This window comes from Panthera pardus, unplaced genomic scaffold (assembly GCF_024362965.1).
Source record: "Panthera pardus isolate Hobbes unplaced genomic scaffold, ASM2436296v1 HiC_scaffold_15, whole genome shotgun sequence".
NCBI lineage: Eukaryota > Metazoa > Chordata > Mammalia > Carnivora > Felidae > Panthera > Panthera pardus.
The window spans coordinates 6,631,929-6,648,551 of NW_026526710.1; the positions used below are offsets into that span (position 1 = coordinate 6,631,929).

At 53.8% G+C, this 16,623-nt stretch overlaps 1 protein-coding gene across 1 annotated transcript; it reads right to left on the bottom strand.

Moving 5' to 3' along the window:
- Positions 1–1,813: 1,813 nt before the first annotated feature.
- TBX3 (T-box transcription factor 3) lies at positions 1,814–15,477 on the bottom strand. The gene is given in 18 exon segments (XM_053902080.1): positions 1,814–3,899; positions 5,611–5,667; positions 5,669–5,740; positions 5,742–5,852; positions 5,855–6,010; positions 6,012–6,275; positions 6,277–6,293; positions 7,745–7,902; positions 8,983–9,049; positions 10,880–10,951; positions 10,954–11,038; positions 11,327–11,386; positions 12,323–12,590; positions 14,232–14,455; positions 14,457–14,483; positions 14,485–14,567; positions 14,570–14,599; positions 14,602–15,477. Coding segments are annotated over 18 exon segments (2,232 nt in total). The 5' UTR covers positions 14,621–15,477; the 3' UTR covers positions 1,814–3,437.
- Positions 15,478–16,623: the final 1,146 nt, after the last annotated feature.

The window sequence follows — 16,623 nt, forward strand, 5'->3', positions numbered from 1 at the left end:
AGCCCGGAAAAAAAAAAGCCGAAGGCGCCGGCCCCGAGTGGCCTCCGCGGCGGCCGCCGCCACCATAAAGCCCGCGGCGAGATTGCGACCGGCGCCAGGTGAGTAATAGGCCACGAAACCCAGAGAGATTGCGAGCGGTTCACCCCCCGTCCATCAGCGCCACCAGAGTTACTCATTAACATCACTACATACAAATAAGATACACAGGAGATTAAGGGGTGGGGGGGGGGGGCGAGCGGTGGGAGAGGCCGGCCACACGTCTGAGCACTGTCCGAGAGTCTTGGGGCGGGGGGAGCAGATGGGAGCTGAGAAAGAAAAGCATTCCTTCCCCCTCCGAGGCCGAGGCTCTTTGCTCCCCGACTCGGGAGGGAGAGCGCACGGGGCACACCCTGCCCACTGCCACCTTCCAGGGGCGCGGGCTCCGCGCCGAATCCTTGGTCCAAAAGCCGGCCCCGGTGGGCGCGCACCCCGCAAATCTCCCAGCCTTGCGGGGAGCCAGCGCCCCAAAGGTCCCCAGGCCCGACAAGCCCCCCCCCCCCCCCCCCCCCCCGGTCGTTTGCCCTCTCACCCGGGAAGACAGCACTGGAGAGGGTGTGTGGCGCCCCACGTGCCTGGCTGGAGATGCAAGGAGCTTGCCACTCCCCCCCCCCCCCAAAGGTCCCGACCTCGATCCCCTTCCAAGTCCGGGAGGAGGGAGGGGAGAGGGATCCTCCTTGCCGGCCATTCAAGAGGCCCGAAGGTGACAGGGACTTGGGGCCGGGCTGGCGGGCTCCAGGGAGGGGGAGGGAGGCAGCCGCCAGGCAGGCTCCGGCTGGGTCCTCACGTCACGGCCCCCAGGGCAAGAAAAGGCCTCGAGAACCTTCCCTTGCCCGCCCCCCTCCCACCCCCCACCCCCCCCCCCCCCCCGCACAAATACACCTCCACGGCGAGGGTGGGGGTGGGGACACTAGGAGACCAAAAGGCTGTCACGGCCTCGCTATTTTTTATTGAATGTTTCAAAAATAAATTGAACTTCAAAAGGCAACTCCCCAAACAGCCTGGAGGCTGGCTGGAGGGGAGGGCCGGAGGAGGGTGTCAGCCTCCTGGGTGACTTTTCCCTGGGAGGGGGTCAACTATGCGCCCTCGAATTACCTTTCCCTGGCGGTGAAAACCTGCCTCCCCCTCGCGTGACACAGCTAAGTTTGCGCGGAGCTGGCCGCATTCCGCACGCACGTTGGGGAGCCCTGGGTCAGCAGGGTCCCAGCAGAGACACGGGGGACGTTGGGGCCCTGCCAGGTCTCCCACCACCCGGGAGGGTCGCTGCCTTGCCCAGCCTGGTCTGGCGGCGAGATCTCGCTTTTTTTTTTTTTTTTTTTTGCACACTGATGCAAGGAGATAGTTTTGACTTGCATTTTCCGGATCGACGTGAAAAGGGAGAGCGAGCCTAAAACGAAAACGTTCGCAGTCCTCGACCGTATTTTTGGTCGGACTCGTGTGGGAACCACGGACTTGGGGAGGGGAGCATTCTTTTTCCATTAAAACTTAAGTATCTGAAATTGCAATTCAACCCGATTCTAATCAGTCTTCTCTTCCCGTCTCTCGTTTTGCTCCCTAATTTAAAGGAAAAGTAATTTCAGATCGGAGCGGCTCCCTTCGCCCCAGTAAGGGACTTTTGTTTTTAGCTTTGGAACTTGAGTGACAGCTCATTTGGGTTCCGTGGGGGCGGTCTTAATTACTTAAAGGCGAAGGGAAGGGGATTGAGGAAGCAAGAGGGGACAGAAGCCTCCGTTTGCAGCAAAGTTTTCTAAAGAAAGCACTTCACACGAGGCCCAGGGACATTTCAATAAAAATTTATTGAAATTTCAATGCTGTTTTTAAAGAGAGGGGAAGAAATACAGAAAACCAAAGAACTCATCAACAATTATAACACAAAATATACCTTCATGAATTTTTGTCTTTAAACCATCCCTCAGCACCTGACTCATAGGCACCAATTCAAAACACCATCAATATTGAAGACAGTAGTCAATCCCACTTCGTTTTGAAGAAATCAGACTAGCAAATACAAATACAAAAGAAAAATTAGAAAATCAATCCACAGCCTCTGCACTCCCGGGCCCCCCCCCACCCCCCCTCCCCAAGCAATCTCAGAAACACTCTTAGGGTGTTATATTTTAAGGAACTTAAGGTAAGTTGCACACCTCCCCAGTTTGGGGTGAAATAGACAATGGTGCTTCCCCCCCCCCCCCCATTCTTGGACACTAAAAAAGAAAAAACTTTTTTTTTTCAGACAGCTCTTTTGAAAGTCTGTTGGTGTCGGTGCAGAAAGTGTGTTTTCTAGTTTTAAAAGCGATCCTGTGGCCTTGAAATAAAATTGACGAAAGGAAAACAAGAACACAAAACCAGGCGGCTGCGATCCTATTTACATAGACCTATGTACAACGTCAATAAATTAAAGTTTAATTTTCCGAGCATTCATATTGCACCTATTTACAAGAGTTATCAAATAATTACATAAATACTTTGTCTAATAGTCTCGCTTCTTCTTTATTATTTTTCTTAAAACCTTGTTATTGCATATAGAGGAAAGAGAATTAACTGAGACATAAATCCTGCTACAAAGATGAGATAAAATAAATTCACTTTGTGTGTGTGTGTTCTCCCTACCCCTTCCCTTTAAATCCTCCCCCCCTTGGGATTGCCGATTGGAGGGTAGAGAATGGGGGGGGGGGGGGAGTATGGGTTCATGTTCTTTTCTCTCTAAAAGCAAGCATTCAAATAAAAACCACAAATACATTACTGTGGATCATGCAAAAAGAGACCTATAGCGGCTCTTAAAACATCACAAGAATATTAAAAAGACACAGATTTCCTTAATAGAGACCAAAGAAGGATGGCAAGGACTTCCTTCCCCAAACAATGCTGCTCAGTCATTTATTTAGAACTGATACGCAAGTCACTATAAAGTTTTAATGTTCACAAACAGAATCATGTTAATGTATTCATTTGTCCCCAGTATATATTTTTTTTTAATTTTGTTTTTGTTTCTACTTGACACGGTGAAGGAAAAAAATATATATATATAAATCTGCACTGGGGGAGAAGCCTTTCAACACCTCCCCTCCTGGTGGGCCTGGCTACCTTTATTTCTCCCCACAGCAACCAGACCAGCCTTGTGGCGGGAGGTGCTGTGGCTATAAATGGTTTAACTCCTACCCCAACAGCTCAAGGCAACAGACATTTCTGGGCCCCAGAATCTGAGTCAGATCCTGGATATATAAACCACGCCAAGAAGACAGGGCCTGTTTCTAGCACATTCTCGAGGAGTCCGGCACCCCTTCCCAGACAGGACTGCACAAAGGGCCAACCCCACGGCGCGCCCGTGGTTTATTTTACATCCAACAAAGTGCACTGCAGACTGGAGACTGGAATGAAGAGATTTTTTTCTAGGGAGGGCTTTACGGGGACCCGCTGCGGGACCTGTCCGGCTTGGCCTCCAAGCCGCTGACCAACCGTTGAATGCTCTGCAGTTCGCTGGTGGCCGCCTCCTTCTCCGGGCAGAGTTTGGGCGACAAGGACACAGAGCTGGAGGAAAGCGTGGAGGAGCGGCTGTTGAGTTCCGAGCCCGAGTCCACGGCCACCGAGGCCGGGCTGGCGGCCAGCGCGGCGGCTTTGGCGTCCAGGGGCCCCGCGGCCGCGGCCATGGACGGCAGGGCGGTGGTGAGCAGGCCGCTGCTGTCCGGGACCGGCATGGGGATGGAGTAGGGGCTGTAGCGCAGCCTCGGGCGCATGGTGTTCAGGTTGAGGAAGGGGTGTCGGTGCACCGAGCTGGAGGCCGCGGCCGAAGACGCGGCCGCCGCCGCGGCCATGTACGTGTAGGGGTAAGGGAACAGGCTTCCGAAAGGCGACATGGCCAGGCCCTGCGGGGAGAAAGAGAAACGCGGGCGGTGAATCGGCCCGCAGGGCCTGCGCGGCGGGGAGGAGCCAACCTCGGCCGACCACCCGCCCCCTCCCCCCCAACCTTGGGGCCTTGGGCAAGTCATTAATCTCTGGGGCTGGGGCACTCAGCTTTCCTTCTCTAGATCCACTTCACTCCCTGTGCCCCAGCTTTCTTACGGAGGAAAAACAACAACAACAACAACAACAAAAACAAAACCCAGGGATATACGAGATAGTTCGTACCCTTACTGGGACTTTGCATAGTGAATGGGCTAAGGCCCGCAATGCGCTACATGGGGCACCTGACCAACAGAACTGTTAGAAATTCTCCCACTGGGGTCAGTCGGTGCACCTGATAAATGGGGCTGCAGGCTAGTCCAGCCACAAAGGTAGCAGAGGGTATAAATTGTGGGACATACATTTGCTAAAGGCAATTGGGGGTGGGGGGAGCGAAAGGTGTTTGCTCTAAACGGAGACAAAGAAATCATCTGGCCTGATACATTGGTATTACAGGTAGAGAAACTGAGGTAGGCCCCACAGGTACAGGAAGCCACTCAGCTTCAAGTTCCAGAAGCTGAATTTAAAACTCAGGCCCCCTGGCCTGGGCCAGTTCTCTCTGTCCCTTTGCCTTGGGGTAGGTACCCTGACCACCTACCTGTTTGCCCAGGCAGCCCCTCCAGGACAGGGTCTCCAGAAGGAGAGGGGAGCAAGGGGAAGGGCCAGAAGCCAGCCCTGTTCTCAGTTCCCTCCTCCCCTCCCCCCCCCCCCCCACCAGAGGGGAGCAAACCCTGCCTCTTGGCTCAGAGAAGGGAGACGAATGTACTCAGACAAAACAAAGGCAAGGGCGTGCAGAAAACCCCACAGAACCTTTCTCGCTGGGTTCAGAGCATTTCCAGCGGGCCCGACTTCTCCCCAGCTGCCCTGCACCCCAGCACAGCTGTCTGACCCGTATAAGAGGCCGCCAGGCCTGCCACAGCCAGCCGAAGAAGTCTGCCCCTATCCTCTGACATTTCCCACACAGGCACAAACCATTAACCCTTTGGGGGACAGGCTGGCCTGCTTGGGGTGAGGGACAGGGGACATGCTTCCCCCTGGAAGGAAAGGCAGAAGGCTCCACTCCCACCCAAAAGCAGTCCCTGCCCCTCCCCAGGCCGTGGTCTCCCCCTTGTGTGATCCCTGGCGGGGCGGTTGGCTATGAGCCATTGGAGAGGCCTTAGAGCTCTGAAGCCGACATCATAGACCCTGAAGAAGGTCCTGAAGTCAGCGCCTCTGCCCCACCACTTACAGGCTGTGTGACTTTGGATAAGTGACTCAACATCTCTGGGCCTCTGCCACTTCGTCTATAAAGGGGAGGTGACAACAGCAGAACAGACCGAGCACAACCGAAGTGCCAGATAGAGCCATTAAGCATGATTACTGCTTACCTACTCTACTAGAAACAGCCCTTAACTTAGAAAAAAATTTGAAGTTTTTTTTTGGGGGGGGGGGGGAGGGAGTGTCAGAGTTATGCTGAGTCAGTGAGATAAACCTCGACCTAGCAATTATTATTATTATTATTATTATTATTAATTATTATTATTAGGGCTCCTAGGCCAGGGGGACTGGTGGGGGTCTGGCATCGCACGCAGGGCGGGGTAAGCAGAGCGACCCCGAGGGAGGGTCTGGAGAGCCCGGTGGATGACCCCTAATTACCTGCGAGGCCAGGACGTGCTGCTGGAGGTGGAAGGGCAGGGTGGCCGCCGACGCCCCCCGACAGTCCCTGCGCCGCGGCCGCGGAGGCCATGGCGGTGGAATCCAGGCCCGAGACGCCGGTGGAGGCCCCCGGACACGGTGGCCAGCAGGGGCCCCATGCCGGCCGCCATGCTGGAGAAGGCGCCCCCCATGGCGAACTGGCCGGGGTGCAGGAAGAGCGGGTGCCCGTTGAAGAACTGCTGACACCCGCCAGCCCGGGGGCGAAGCCGAGGCCCGGCAGGGGGCCCTGGCCCAGGTGCGCGGCGGCCGCGTCCGTCTGCACCGTGAGCGGCGCGAAGGCCTCCTTGCCCGGCAGCGCGCGCGCCTCCTCGGCCTTGGACGTGGCCGCGCCCTCGCGGCCCCGGGCTCCGGCGCTCCTCGGCGCCCAGGCCGCGGGTGCTGGACGAGATGGTGGCCGGGCTGTGGCGCGAGTCGGGCGACGCCTTGTCCAGCCGCCCGCTGTCCCGGGGCCGGCCGCCGGGCTCGGCGGCGAAGAGGTGCGCCTTGACCGCGGGGCTGCCCTTGTCGCGGCACGGCTCCTCCGACGTGGTGGTGGTGATCTTGGCCGCGTCGCAGGCCTCCGGGCCGTGCTCCTCTTTGCTGTCGGCCTCGGCGTCGCTCTCCCCCCTCGCTGGGACACAGATCTACCATAGGAGGGGCACAAAAGCCAAGCGGAAGGGCGTGAGCTCCAATCTGGGCCAGCGGGGAACTCCAGTTGCCTGGTCTGAATCCCAGCTCGGCCATGTACTAGCTGTGTGGTCCCCGGCCGGCCCCTTAACCTCTCCGGGCCTCAGTTTTCTCATCCGCAAAGTGGGAGTGATGACACCTCACAACTTTACTGGGACGATTCACTAAGCTAACCCTCAATTTACAATATTTACATAGAACTGAACCCCTTCCCCCCAGAACTCCCCCTCCCCCAACCGCTAGTGGACTTTTACTATTTTTTTGCAATCGTCCCTTGAGCTCCTACCCTGTCAAAGCCTTTACTCGCCTTTCCCCAGTTCACTGCCTTCACTTTTTAGAAACAGAATTAAACGTATCCTAAAACTCACTTCAGGAACACCTCCTAGTTACTATCCAGAGTCTGTGTGCAGTGAGTGTCCAAGATTGGCACCTTCCAGAAATTTGTGAATTCTTCCAGAAGGATCCGTTTGAACCCTGCCCTGGTAGCAGTGGCAGAAATCCACACCCTCCCTCCACACACACACATTCAACTGGAACCTTCTGTTGCCCCTGTCCCTGCAGACTGATGGGGGCAGCCCGCTCACCCACCCTGGGACAATCACAGATTCTTTCACCACACCCTCTGTGGGTCTCCCCCCAGGAAAAAAAAAAAAAGGAAAAGAAAAAGGGATCTTATTTTATGTTTAAAGTTTAAATGGACTGAAGTCATAATGGACTTTCATTTTAATTCACTTAAAAACAGGTTTCTTCCCGTTGAGAGTGTGTGTGTGTCTTTCCAAATAAATAGTTCTTGTTCTTTAAACACAGGAACTAACTGGGGATTTGAAGCATCTTGTCTGTGCTCTCTCTCTCTCTCTTTCCCCTACTCTCCCTACTTGGATCCCCAGGGCCTCCTCTGCTTCCCCAGTGCTGTTTTCCCATTGTTGGCCCTAAAGCTGGACGTTTTCTCAGCCACTGTCCCTGTTCCAGGTGGCAGAGAATCCCCTCCCTGCCCCCCCCCCCCCCCCCCCCCCGCCTCAGGCCAAATACATTTTAATCTAGAGCTCAAAGATAGTAAAAAGTCAGCAGTTGCTAGCTTGGAGAGAGTTGAGGGAGAGAGACAGAGACAGAGACGTGCTCCGCGCAAGTTTTCAAAGATGGCCCCACCGAGAAGGAACAGCCACCCCGGCCTCAGCCAAACCAAGGTTTGCAGGAAGGGGGTTCGGAGTTCTCCTTTATACACCTGAGGGACGGGGACACACCTGGCCACCCTCTTTGAACTGTGGCTCCTGCTTAGGGACTTGAAGAAGCATCTGAAGTTTTTGAAGGGCAGGGTCCCTGGTGGATACCCCCACCCCCCAAATCTCCCAGCCGCCGCCCCCCCACCCCCAAACCTGGAGTGGAGAATCTGGAGGCGATCAGGTCCTACCTTTGAGGTTCGATGTCCCTACGGTGGAGACAGCTGGAGACGAGGACTGAGCAAAGCAGTTAAAGGCTGCCTGTTCGCTTGAGGACTCATCTGAGGTCCCATTCTCCTTCTTCTGTCTGTCATCGAACACCCTCATAGACTGCAGGGTGAGCTGTTTTCTGTGCCAGAAGCCCACACCCAGCGTCACAGAGCGGAACAGACATTTCCCCTCTTTGTCCGCCTCACCCTCTCCAAAGAGGCGCACTGGGCACACCTCACCCTGCCCACCACCCACGGTTTCTCTGAAACCTGCTTGCCCCGAGGCAGCCAGAGACCCGAGCATTGTTCTGGAGCCTGTAAGGAGGCCTGAGTGTGGCACGGAGGGGAGGAGGTTGTTGGAGGAAGAAGGCTTCAGCTCCACTCAAGATCAGCAGTTCATTAGGGCAAGAGCACGGGCCACAGACAGCTGAACGGCCGGCCTTATAGAAGGAGGGTGAACTGGGTGCCCCAGCTGGTGAACACACACAGCCTCCAAACTCCCCACTGGTTGCTAAGACCGCGGTTGCCAACTTGCTTATTTCATGGTGCACTTTAATTGTGTTACCGACCTACCCATCGTAACCGGAGGGGGAGAATAAAAATCTATGTGGATGCTGGAAATTACTTTTTAACGCTTACCCCCCCACCCCCACCCCGCAAGGGGAGAGGCTAAAAATCTGGGCTGATCTTCTGGATTTTGGAAATTCTTTGAAAGCGGGTGGGGGAGGGGAGAGCTGCTTCCATATACTATCCAGCTGTCTGCTTAATGCAAAATGATATGTATACCCATGAAGGAGAGCATCCTAGATTTCTCAAGGGGCCTCAGTTCTGTCGGACCGTATTTGCAAGACAAGATTGCAAAAATTCCAAAGCATTTTGTGAATGGTTTAGTCCTTTCCTGGGACCTGGCTGGGATGAACTTCATTAGGAATGAATAGGCGACTGTATATGATCTGTTATCCCTGACACTTTTCTTCCAGAGACCGTGTGGTGTGGGCCTAGTTCATGTCCTTGCAAGCAGGTAGCAGAGAGGCGGTCAATTCTTTTCCACCACCCCCCCCCAACACACACACACACACACACCTTCTTAATATAAGTGCCTGCATCCCGCTTCTAACAGTTGAGACTTGGGTCCAAGGAAAATAATTCTCCAAATTACCTGAGAAAATACTGGTTAAGGGTCTCCACTCACCTTTTTTCTCTCCTGGGTCTCCACTCACCTTTTTTCTCTCCTGCCATTTCCAGTGTCCCGGAAACCTTTTGCAAAAGGGTTGTTGTCTATTTTAACTGAGTTATCTAGAGGAGGAGACACAAGCAAGAAAGAGACATTGGCTTCATTTTCTAGAATGTTTCGGGGGGAGTTCCCGCCCCCCCAACGCAGTCTACTAGAAATTGGACCGCCAAAAGAAGTCATTCGTATATGCCAGGTTTAAAGAGAAAGGGAGAGGAATAACGGTTGTAAGGGTGGACGGGACCCGGAGAAAAATCAAGGATCTACACCATGGCTTACACCTCCCATAGGAAGCCACAGCAGGGATTCCAGACTGAAATTATACCGTCTGGGAAATGCCTCATTCTGTTCTGCAGGCAGCCTTGAGAGCTTGGGTTTAGAAATGGAAAGACTGTCAAAGTTGTCAAAAGAGACAACCTGTAGATCTTAAAATTATGCTTTCATTTTGTTTTTTTTCATACAGTGCAATTAATCATAAAATACGGCGTAAATCCTGCCCCCAAACACACACACACACACACACACACACCACACACACACACACAGAGCATACACTCCAAACTTTTCTGTGAATCTAATAAATGATTTATGGGGTTTCGCTGCTCTTGTGCCAGAGTGGGTTTGATTTTTTTTTTTTTTTTTGCTGGGTTGGGGTCGGTGCGGGGGAGGAGGGTTGAGGAATTACAATATTGACAATTACAGATGTCAAAGGACTGAATGACCACTGGAAACATTTGTTTTCATTTATATGCTCTGTCACCCCCCCTTAGGTTGGAGAAGGCCTGTGGCCTCTTTGTCCCATCAAAAATGCAATGTTTTATTATTACTTTAACAACTCAGATTCACAGGATTCTGGGTCTAGAGGGAGCGTGCATTTGCACGCTGGGGCAAAATGCCATAGTATGTAATCTTTCAAATCCTTCCCTTAGAGGAAAAAAAAAAAAGAGATCTAGAAAGTCAGAGCACCCACCCGTGGGGACAACGTATTCAAATGCAAAAGGAAACAGGGCTCAGAAGAGCAGGGGTCCTCTGCTGCTCGCACCCCCAGAACAGCCTGCTGACAGTCAAGCTGGGAGCTGGGGAATCAGCAAGCTTCACTTTCCCCGGGTCTCTCAGTGCACATGCCCATGACCTTCAGGCCAGCATAACTTGACATACCAGGTGCTGCCTACTGGTCCATTTGGGGGGTACTTCTAATCTGGGCTTCAGGCCCAAGGGAGAAAAAAAAAACAACCCTCAAATGAAGGATGAGTTTGGTCATCTCATCTCAAAAGCCTCAGACAACTCGATTAGCATGACCTGTGATCAGAGGAGGTTTTTCCAACCACACACACACACACACACACACACACACACACACACACACCATAAAAAACACAGCAGCATAAAAGGTAATAAAAACCAGACCAGCTACTCAGGGTTTCTGGCTAGGGGAGAAAATCTGTTCTCCAATGGGATTCTCCTCCCAGGATATCCCAAATGGCTTTTGCCCTAACTTTTTAGCTGGTGCCTTTAGAACCTGGAACCTGGTTTTTGATGCTTCTTCCAGAAGGAGAGGAAGCTGAGCCTCAAAACAAACAAGAAAAAGCCAGGAGTGGGGAAGCCGGTGGCAACACGGTTACAGGAGCTGCTCACTAGCAAAGTTAGTTTGGCATGTTTTCACTCTGCGTTGGAGTCCTAGCTGGTCAAGTTTTTGTTTTGTTTTGTGCGTTCCCTGCCTCTTGGACGCGCTCAGAGCCCCCTTCCCCCCCAAAAGCTCCCCTGAAGCTCAAATCACAGAAGAAAACTGAGCCTCTCCCGTCCCAATTCTTTTGTAAATCCCTCAGTGTCTTCCCCAGGCAGCTTAAAGGTGAGGGGGGGAAATGTCTCTGTGGAAAAGAAAAAGCGCCTTTTGGTTACCTTGTCATTCTGGTATGCTGTCACGGCGATGAACTCAGTCTCGGGGAACAAGTATGTCGAAATGTACTATAAGGAAGTTTCAAGATGTCATTGGCCCTCACAATGTGGAACCGTGGCTGATATTTGTGCATGGAGTTCAATATGGTCTGCGGGGGGCGGGGCGCAGGGGAGAGGGGAGACACAGCAAAAAAAAAAAAAAAAAAAGGGGTTAGTGAGACAAACGGGGCCTTAGGACCCCTGCCAGGCTGACATCTACCCCACCGAAGGGTACCAAGCTCGTCTGGAGCCCACCTCCTCTCCTCGGAGCACCTCTTTGGGCACACTCCGCTCCACACATGTTATCTTCTGGAGAATCCAAACTGCTCCTCGGTTTCCAAAGGGTCCCCCCCACCCTCACCATCTAAGGTCCGTTCGTACCTTGAACCCTAGCCTACCTGAGTACCAAAACTATAATTCCCCTGCCACGTTGCGTGATCACTTGGGAAGGCCAAAGTCTTAAAAGATAGAGAAAAACATGCATTTTAATTTACAAAATGATTCAGTCCTTTAAGCGCCCACTAATTGACGAGCCCAATCCACTTAAAGCCCTGCAAGGTTGAACTCTAGAGAGGAATATTTATGCCTTAATCAAATCAAAGGCTTCAAATGCAATTCCTGCCCGCTGAAGATATTTCCGCGTCATTCACATCTTCCTGGGCCTAATCTTTCTGCTGATTCTCGCTTATCACTCGGTTTATTTTATTGAAATGTTGGGGAGGGGGGAGGGGCAGGGGGCAAAAGGTGTTTGGCTTGACTTTTACAAGCAATTCCGGTCTCCTCAAAGTTTCTAAGGACTCTCCCACCGACTCCATGCATACACCTCCAACATGCACATCATTTTTATCCTGGAGAGCTCCGTCTCATTTCTAGCAAACCTGACTTTCACCTAAGCCCGAGTTTCTTTTTCTCGTAGGAGAAAAAAAAAAAAAAATCTTTCCAAAAATGTACTCACACACTTTTAACCAACGTAGCCAGGGCTCTGAACCTTAACCCCCCGCCCAAGAAATAATAAGGCTCGTTTCCAAACAGAAGTATGATAGCTCAAAACAAATTCCTGGCAGACACATAACTTTAAAATTGATTTTGTAGCTTCACAATTGGTTTTTAACTTCACAGTCAGGCGTTCACCAAGACCTGGAATTGCCACAGAACGCGAGTGGTGAGTGTTCTCGCCCTGGTTTCTTTTAGAGCGCCAGGCCTTCCATTATCCAAAGAGAAACACCCCGGAATCCTCTCTCTGGCTCTGTTTCCGATCGAACAACTTTTGCTACACTTAGCAACAGAGGGCGAGGAGAAGTCTGAGCAGAAACCTGGGATTTTACAAGGACAGGGGAAGCGCTGCCTTGGCTAAGGTGAAGAAAGAGAAAATTTTACTGAGCGGTGAAACTTACAAATCCGTGTTTGTCCGAAATGTTGTTGGTGAGTTTCAGTTTGTGGAAAGTGACAACTTTGGACATCCACTGTTCCCCGGTAGCCGGGCTGTCTGGGTGAATGTACATTCTCTTTGGCATTTCAGGGTCAGCCTTACCAGCCACCATCCACCGAGAATTATGGAATTTATATCGACAGTCATCAGCAGCTATAATGTCCATCAATAGAATATATTTGGCTTTTTTATCCAGCCCAGAACATCTTACTTTAAATGGAGGAAACATTCGCCTACAACAGCAAGGGAAGAGAAAAAGAAATGGCTCAGGCTCTTGGGTTTGAGTCCCTGTTTACCCTAAAATATTTCAATCAAATTCAAAACTTTCTGCCGTGATTGACTGAGGAGTTTCTGTTTCAGAGGAAGGCCACTGAGGGCAATATTATATCCTTCCACGACAGAAGTGTTACGTACCCTCAATTTCTCCACGGCGAAATGTCTCAAGGTTCAAAACAAGTGAATTATGGCACTCCCTTTCTCTACAGCGTCTAATATCTCTCCACAATTTTTTCCTCTTGTCGGACTTCACAGATGGCCCTCTTTACAGAGAAATTCTGGCCTTTCCCCCCTGTCCCCGGGAGTGCCTACTTCTAAACAGCTAGGGGTAGGATTTTACTTAAAGTGGGGTCAGTCAAGGCTAGAATTCGCCACTGCTGAGAAAAAGTTAAATTTATCAAGGAAATAAACGTCCAGCTTCCCTGCTATGGAGCAGCGAACCCGCCTCTGGGGGAAATGAAACCGGCCTTCAGTGAGTTCTCAAAACGAATTCTGTAGTTTGGGGTGGACTTCTGGGCCTGATAACCAATCTGCCTGGCATGCTGCTAACCACATTTCTCCCCTGGCTCGGGCCCGTCCCGAAAGGCAAGGCTGTACCACCAACAGCTTCTTATTTCCCAGAAGCGGTGGCAACCCACGGTCCTGACTCGAAAGGAAGCACTTCGCTGTGAAACCGAGGTAATGTCTTCTGGGTTTAGAGAATTTTTATGCCCAGCTTTGGCCTCATTTTGCTAGGAAAGATACCGAAAGCTGGAGACATCCCTCAAGAGAGGGAGTTTATTTTTATTATTCCAACACTATGCCTTGATGGACTTCAATGCCATAAAAAAAAAAAAATCATTGATTTTAAGGGACAGGCAGGTTTCGGTCAGGCAAGGACCTTTTCGTTATATAAAATATGGTCGGTAATATAGAAAAAAGCAGCATGTGTCTCTCCAGGGGCCTTGGATCTGCAAACATCATCTTAATTATCCAAAATTGCCTAAACTCTCCCTCGGATTACGGACACGTGAAGCAGTGTAGACAAACAAACCCAAATGCCCTTCCATTTCTCTGTGACCCTGCCGGAGGCCAGCGCAGGCCCCCCTGCAGACCCAGAGGCTAGGCTGGAGAGCAGAAAGGGCAAATGGAGAGCCAGCTTCGGGGTCTCCCACTACCACACAAAAGAAAAGGGGCAGTGAAGTTTTTCTCGCTGGGAACAAAATGAAACAAACAAAACCCAGAACATCAACAAAGACATAAGGATGTTCCAGAAAGGTTTGAACAGCGAACTTCCTGCCATGGGGTGGTTTTCTTTCTTCCTGCAGGAGATGTCTGAGTGCCTTGGAAAAATCCTATCTAGCCTGTAGGGAATCCAGGGTGCCGACCGAGGTGGGAGGAACTAGGGCTGCAAAGGGCCAGGGTAAGCCGAAATTTCCCACCGTGGGGCAGGGGCCGGGGAATGTCTGTACCTGGTTCCAGGGGAACCAAGTTTTGCCTAAGCCCGAGTAACTGGCAAACGCGGGTATTCTGGGAACAGAGAGAGATAAAGGCAAGGTGGGGGGAGAAAGAAAACACCTCCATTAGCTTGGGGGAGGGGGGCCCTGCTGCGTGCTTACCTTCCCGACTTGGTAATGACCATCTCGGTGCCCCGCTTGTGGAACTGATCCCAAAGTTCTTTGGCCTCGAGGTGCACCTTGGGGTCATCCTCCACCTCTTCTTCGGGCTCCATGGTCTCAGAGGCCTCAGATGCGCCTGGGGCCCCAGGGGACGAGAAAGGGATGCCGGTCTCGGCCGCCCCCACCAATTGATCCATGATCGGCTTGGCCAGGGCGCCCGGCAGCGGAGAGCGCCGCCGCGCCGTTGGGAGGGCAGCGTCAGCGCGGGGAAGAAGGGCGGCTGGTGACCCAGCACCGCGCTCATGGCGAAGTCCGGCGCCCGGTGAGGTAGGAACGATGGTAGGCCATGCTTGTCCCAGGAATGACCGATCTCTCATGGAGAGGCTCATCCACTCCGGGCGGGGCGCTGGGCTCCAGCCGGGGACAAGTCCGCAGCTGCTGTTTGGTTTTGTTTTGGTTTTTAACAGCAGCACATAGTTTGAGAAAGAAAAAAAAAGAAGAAAAAAAAAAGGGGGGGGGGAATCACAACTAAAGCACCCTAGGGAAGGGGGGGGAAGTGTCTTTTGGGGAAGGGGGAGTGCCTCTTTTAAAGAGGGCAAGGCGAGAAATCAGGAGACATAGTCGCTGGGGTGACTGTCCTTGTGCCTTGCGTTTTTTAAAAAGCCGCTCCTGGAAGTCGGTTTCACAGGCGAGAGCAGCGAGCAGGGTCTCACTGGCGCCCGAGCCCCGCCGCTTAGCCGAATCGACACTTCAGCCCCCGGTCCCAGGAATCGCTCCCCGGCCCCCGGTTCTTTGTTGCGATTGCGGGACGACTCAGCTCCGAGAGACTTTTTACCTTCTCTTCTCCTTCTTCCCCGCCCCCCTGTCTCTCTTCCTCTCCCTCTCTCTCGCTGGAGGCGTCTGCTGTAGCGCTAGACCCGGCTCCGCCAGCGAGCGAGAGAGCGGAAAAGTCTCTCGCCTTTAAAAAAAAAAAAAAAAAAAAAAAAAAAATCTCTGATTCAAGCTCTCTTCTACCAGCGCTATCAAAACTTGAACTGCAAACTGGCTTCCGTCCGCCCTCCTCCTCCTTCCTCTGCTCCGAGCCTCCGGAGGGTGTCCTGGGTTGCAATCCGAGTCCCGCGGCGCTCCTCTCCCGCGCCTGTCTTCCTTGTCCTAAAACGTGAGCGAAATCGCTTCCTAAATCTGCGTCCAGACGCGCAGGGCAGGAGGATTGAGTGGGGGGAATGAACAGGGGGAGAGGGGGAGAGAGAGGAGGGAGAGAGAGGGGAGAGACAGGAGACGGGGGGAGAGAGGGACGGAGCGGGAGAGGGAGCGCGAGGAAAGGGAGGGGGGAGCGAGAGCGAGCGAGCGAGAGCTCCGCGCCACCCTCCTCCGCCTCTAGAATTCCCCGGGCGTCTGCACGGCGGCTCTAGAAGGTCGGGCTGTGCTGTGGGCTGCGGGGAGCCGGAGGCCTCTTGATTGGCTCTTTGACGCTTTCGGACCAATTGTGTTGCTGCATAGGCGTGGTTTTCACAGGTCGAGTGCTGGGGGATAGAGCCGAGTTATAAAAAGAAGGTGTCGGAAACTGTAACGTCGCAGCGCCGCATCGGTACTAACTGCCTGTCCTGTGAATATGTCAACATGATCAGAGGGAGGGCGGGGAGCCACTGGGGAGCGCGCACAGAGTCGCCTCTAGGTGGCTTATCGAGAGATCGCTGCAGCCCCTGAGCTCGCTCGCTCGCGCTGGCTCAGCCCACGTCTGAAATGCCTCAGTCATCCAGCCCCGGATCGAGGGAGGAGGCAGGGCCCGGGAGGAAGGGGGAGGAGGAGGGAACGAGCGAGCCGGGCCAGGAAGGGCGGAGGAGCGCGCCGGGCGCCGGGCAGGGGCGCTCGCCTCTCGCGCGCTCGGCTCGCCTCTCCTCGCCGGCCGCCGCGGCCGTTTCCCTCTGCGGCTCGCCCTCTCGCCGCGGCCCCGGGAGGGCCAGGCGGACGGCCGAGCCCCCGGCGAGCTGCCGTTCGGGCCGCCGGCCGCAACAAAAGGCGGCAGCGGCGGAGAGGCGAGCGCCGAGACTCCGGGCTTGCGCGCTCCCCCGGCCCCACGTGGAGCCCAGCTCCGCCCGGCCGCCGCCGAAGGGCTCCCGAGCTCGGGTGGCTCTCGGCGCCGGGCTCCCGGCTCCTGGGCTCGCGGGCTCCCGGGCACACGCGTGCGGGGGCTCCCTCTCCCCCGGGCCCCACCCCGAGGCCGTGGGCGGGGACCCAAGCGCCCCGCCGCTCCCGCGCGCGGACACGCGCGGGCACCCCGGGACCGAGCCACCCGCGCGAAAACACGTACACGCAAACACGTACACAGCCTGCGCCTCCGGCCCCGGTTGCGCTCACCCCGGGAGGGCGGACTCGGGGATTTTTTTGAAAT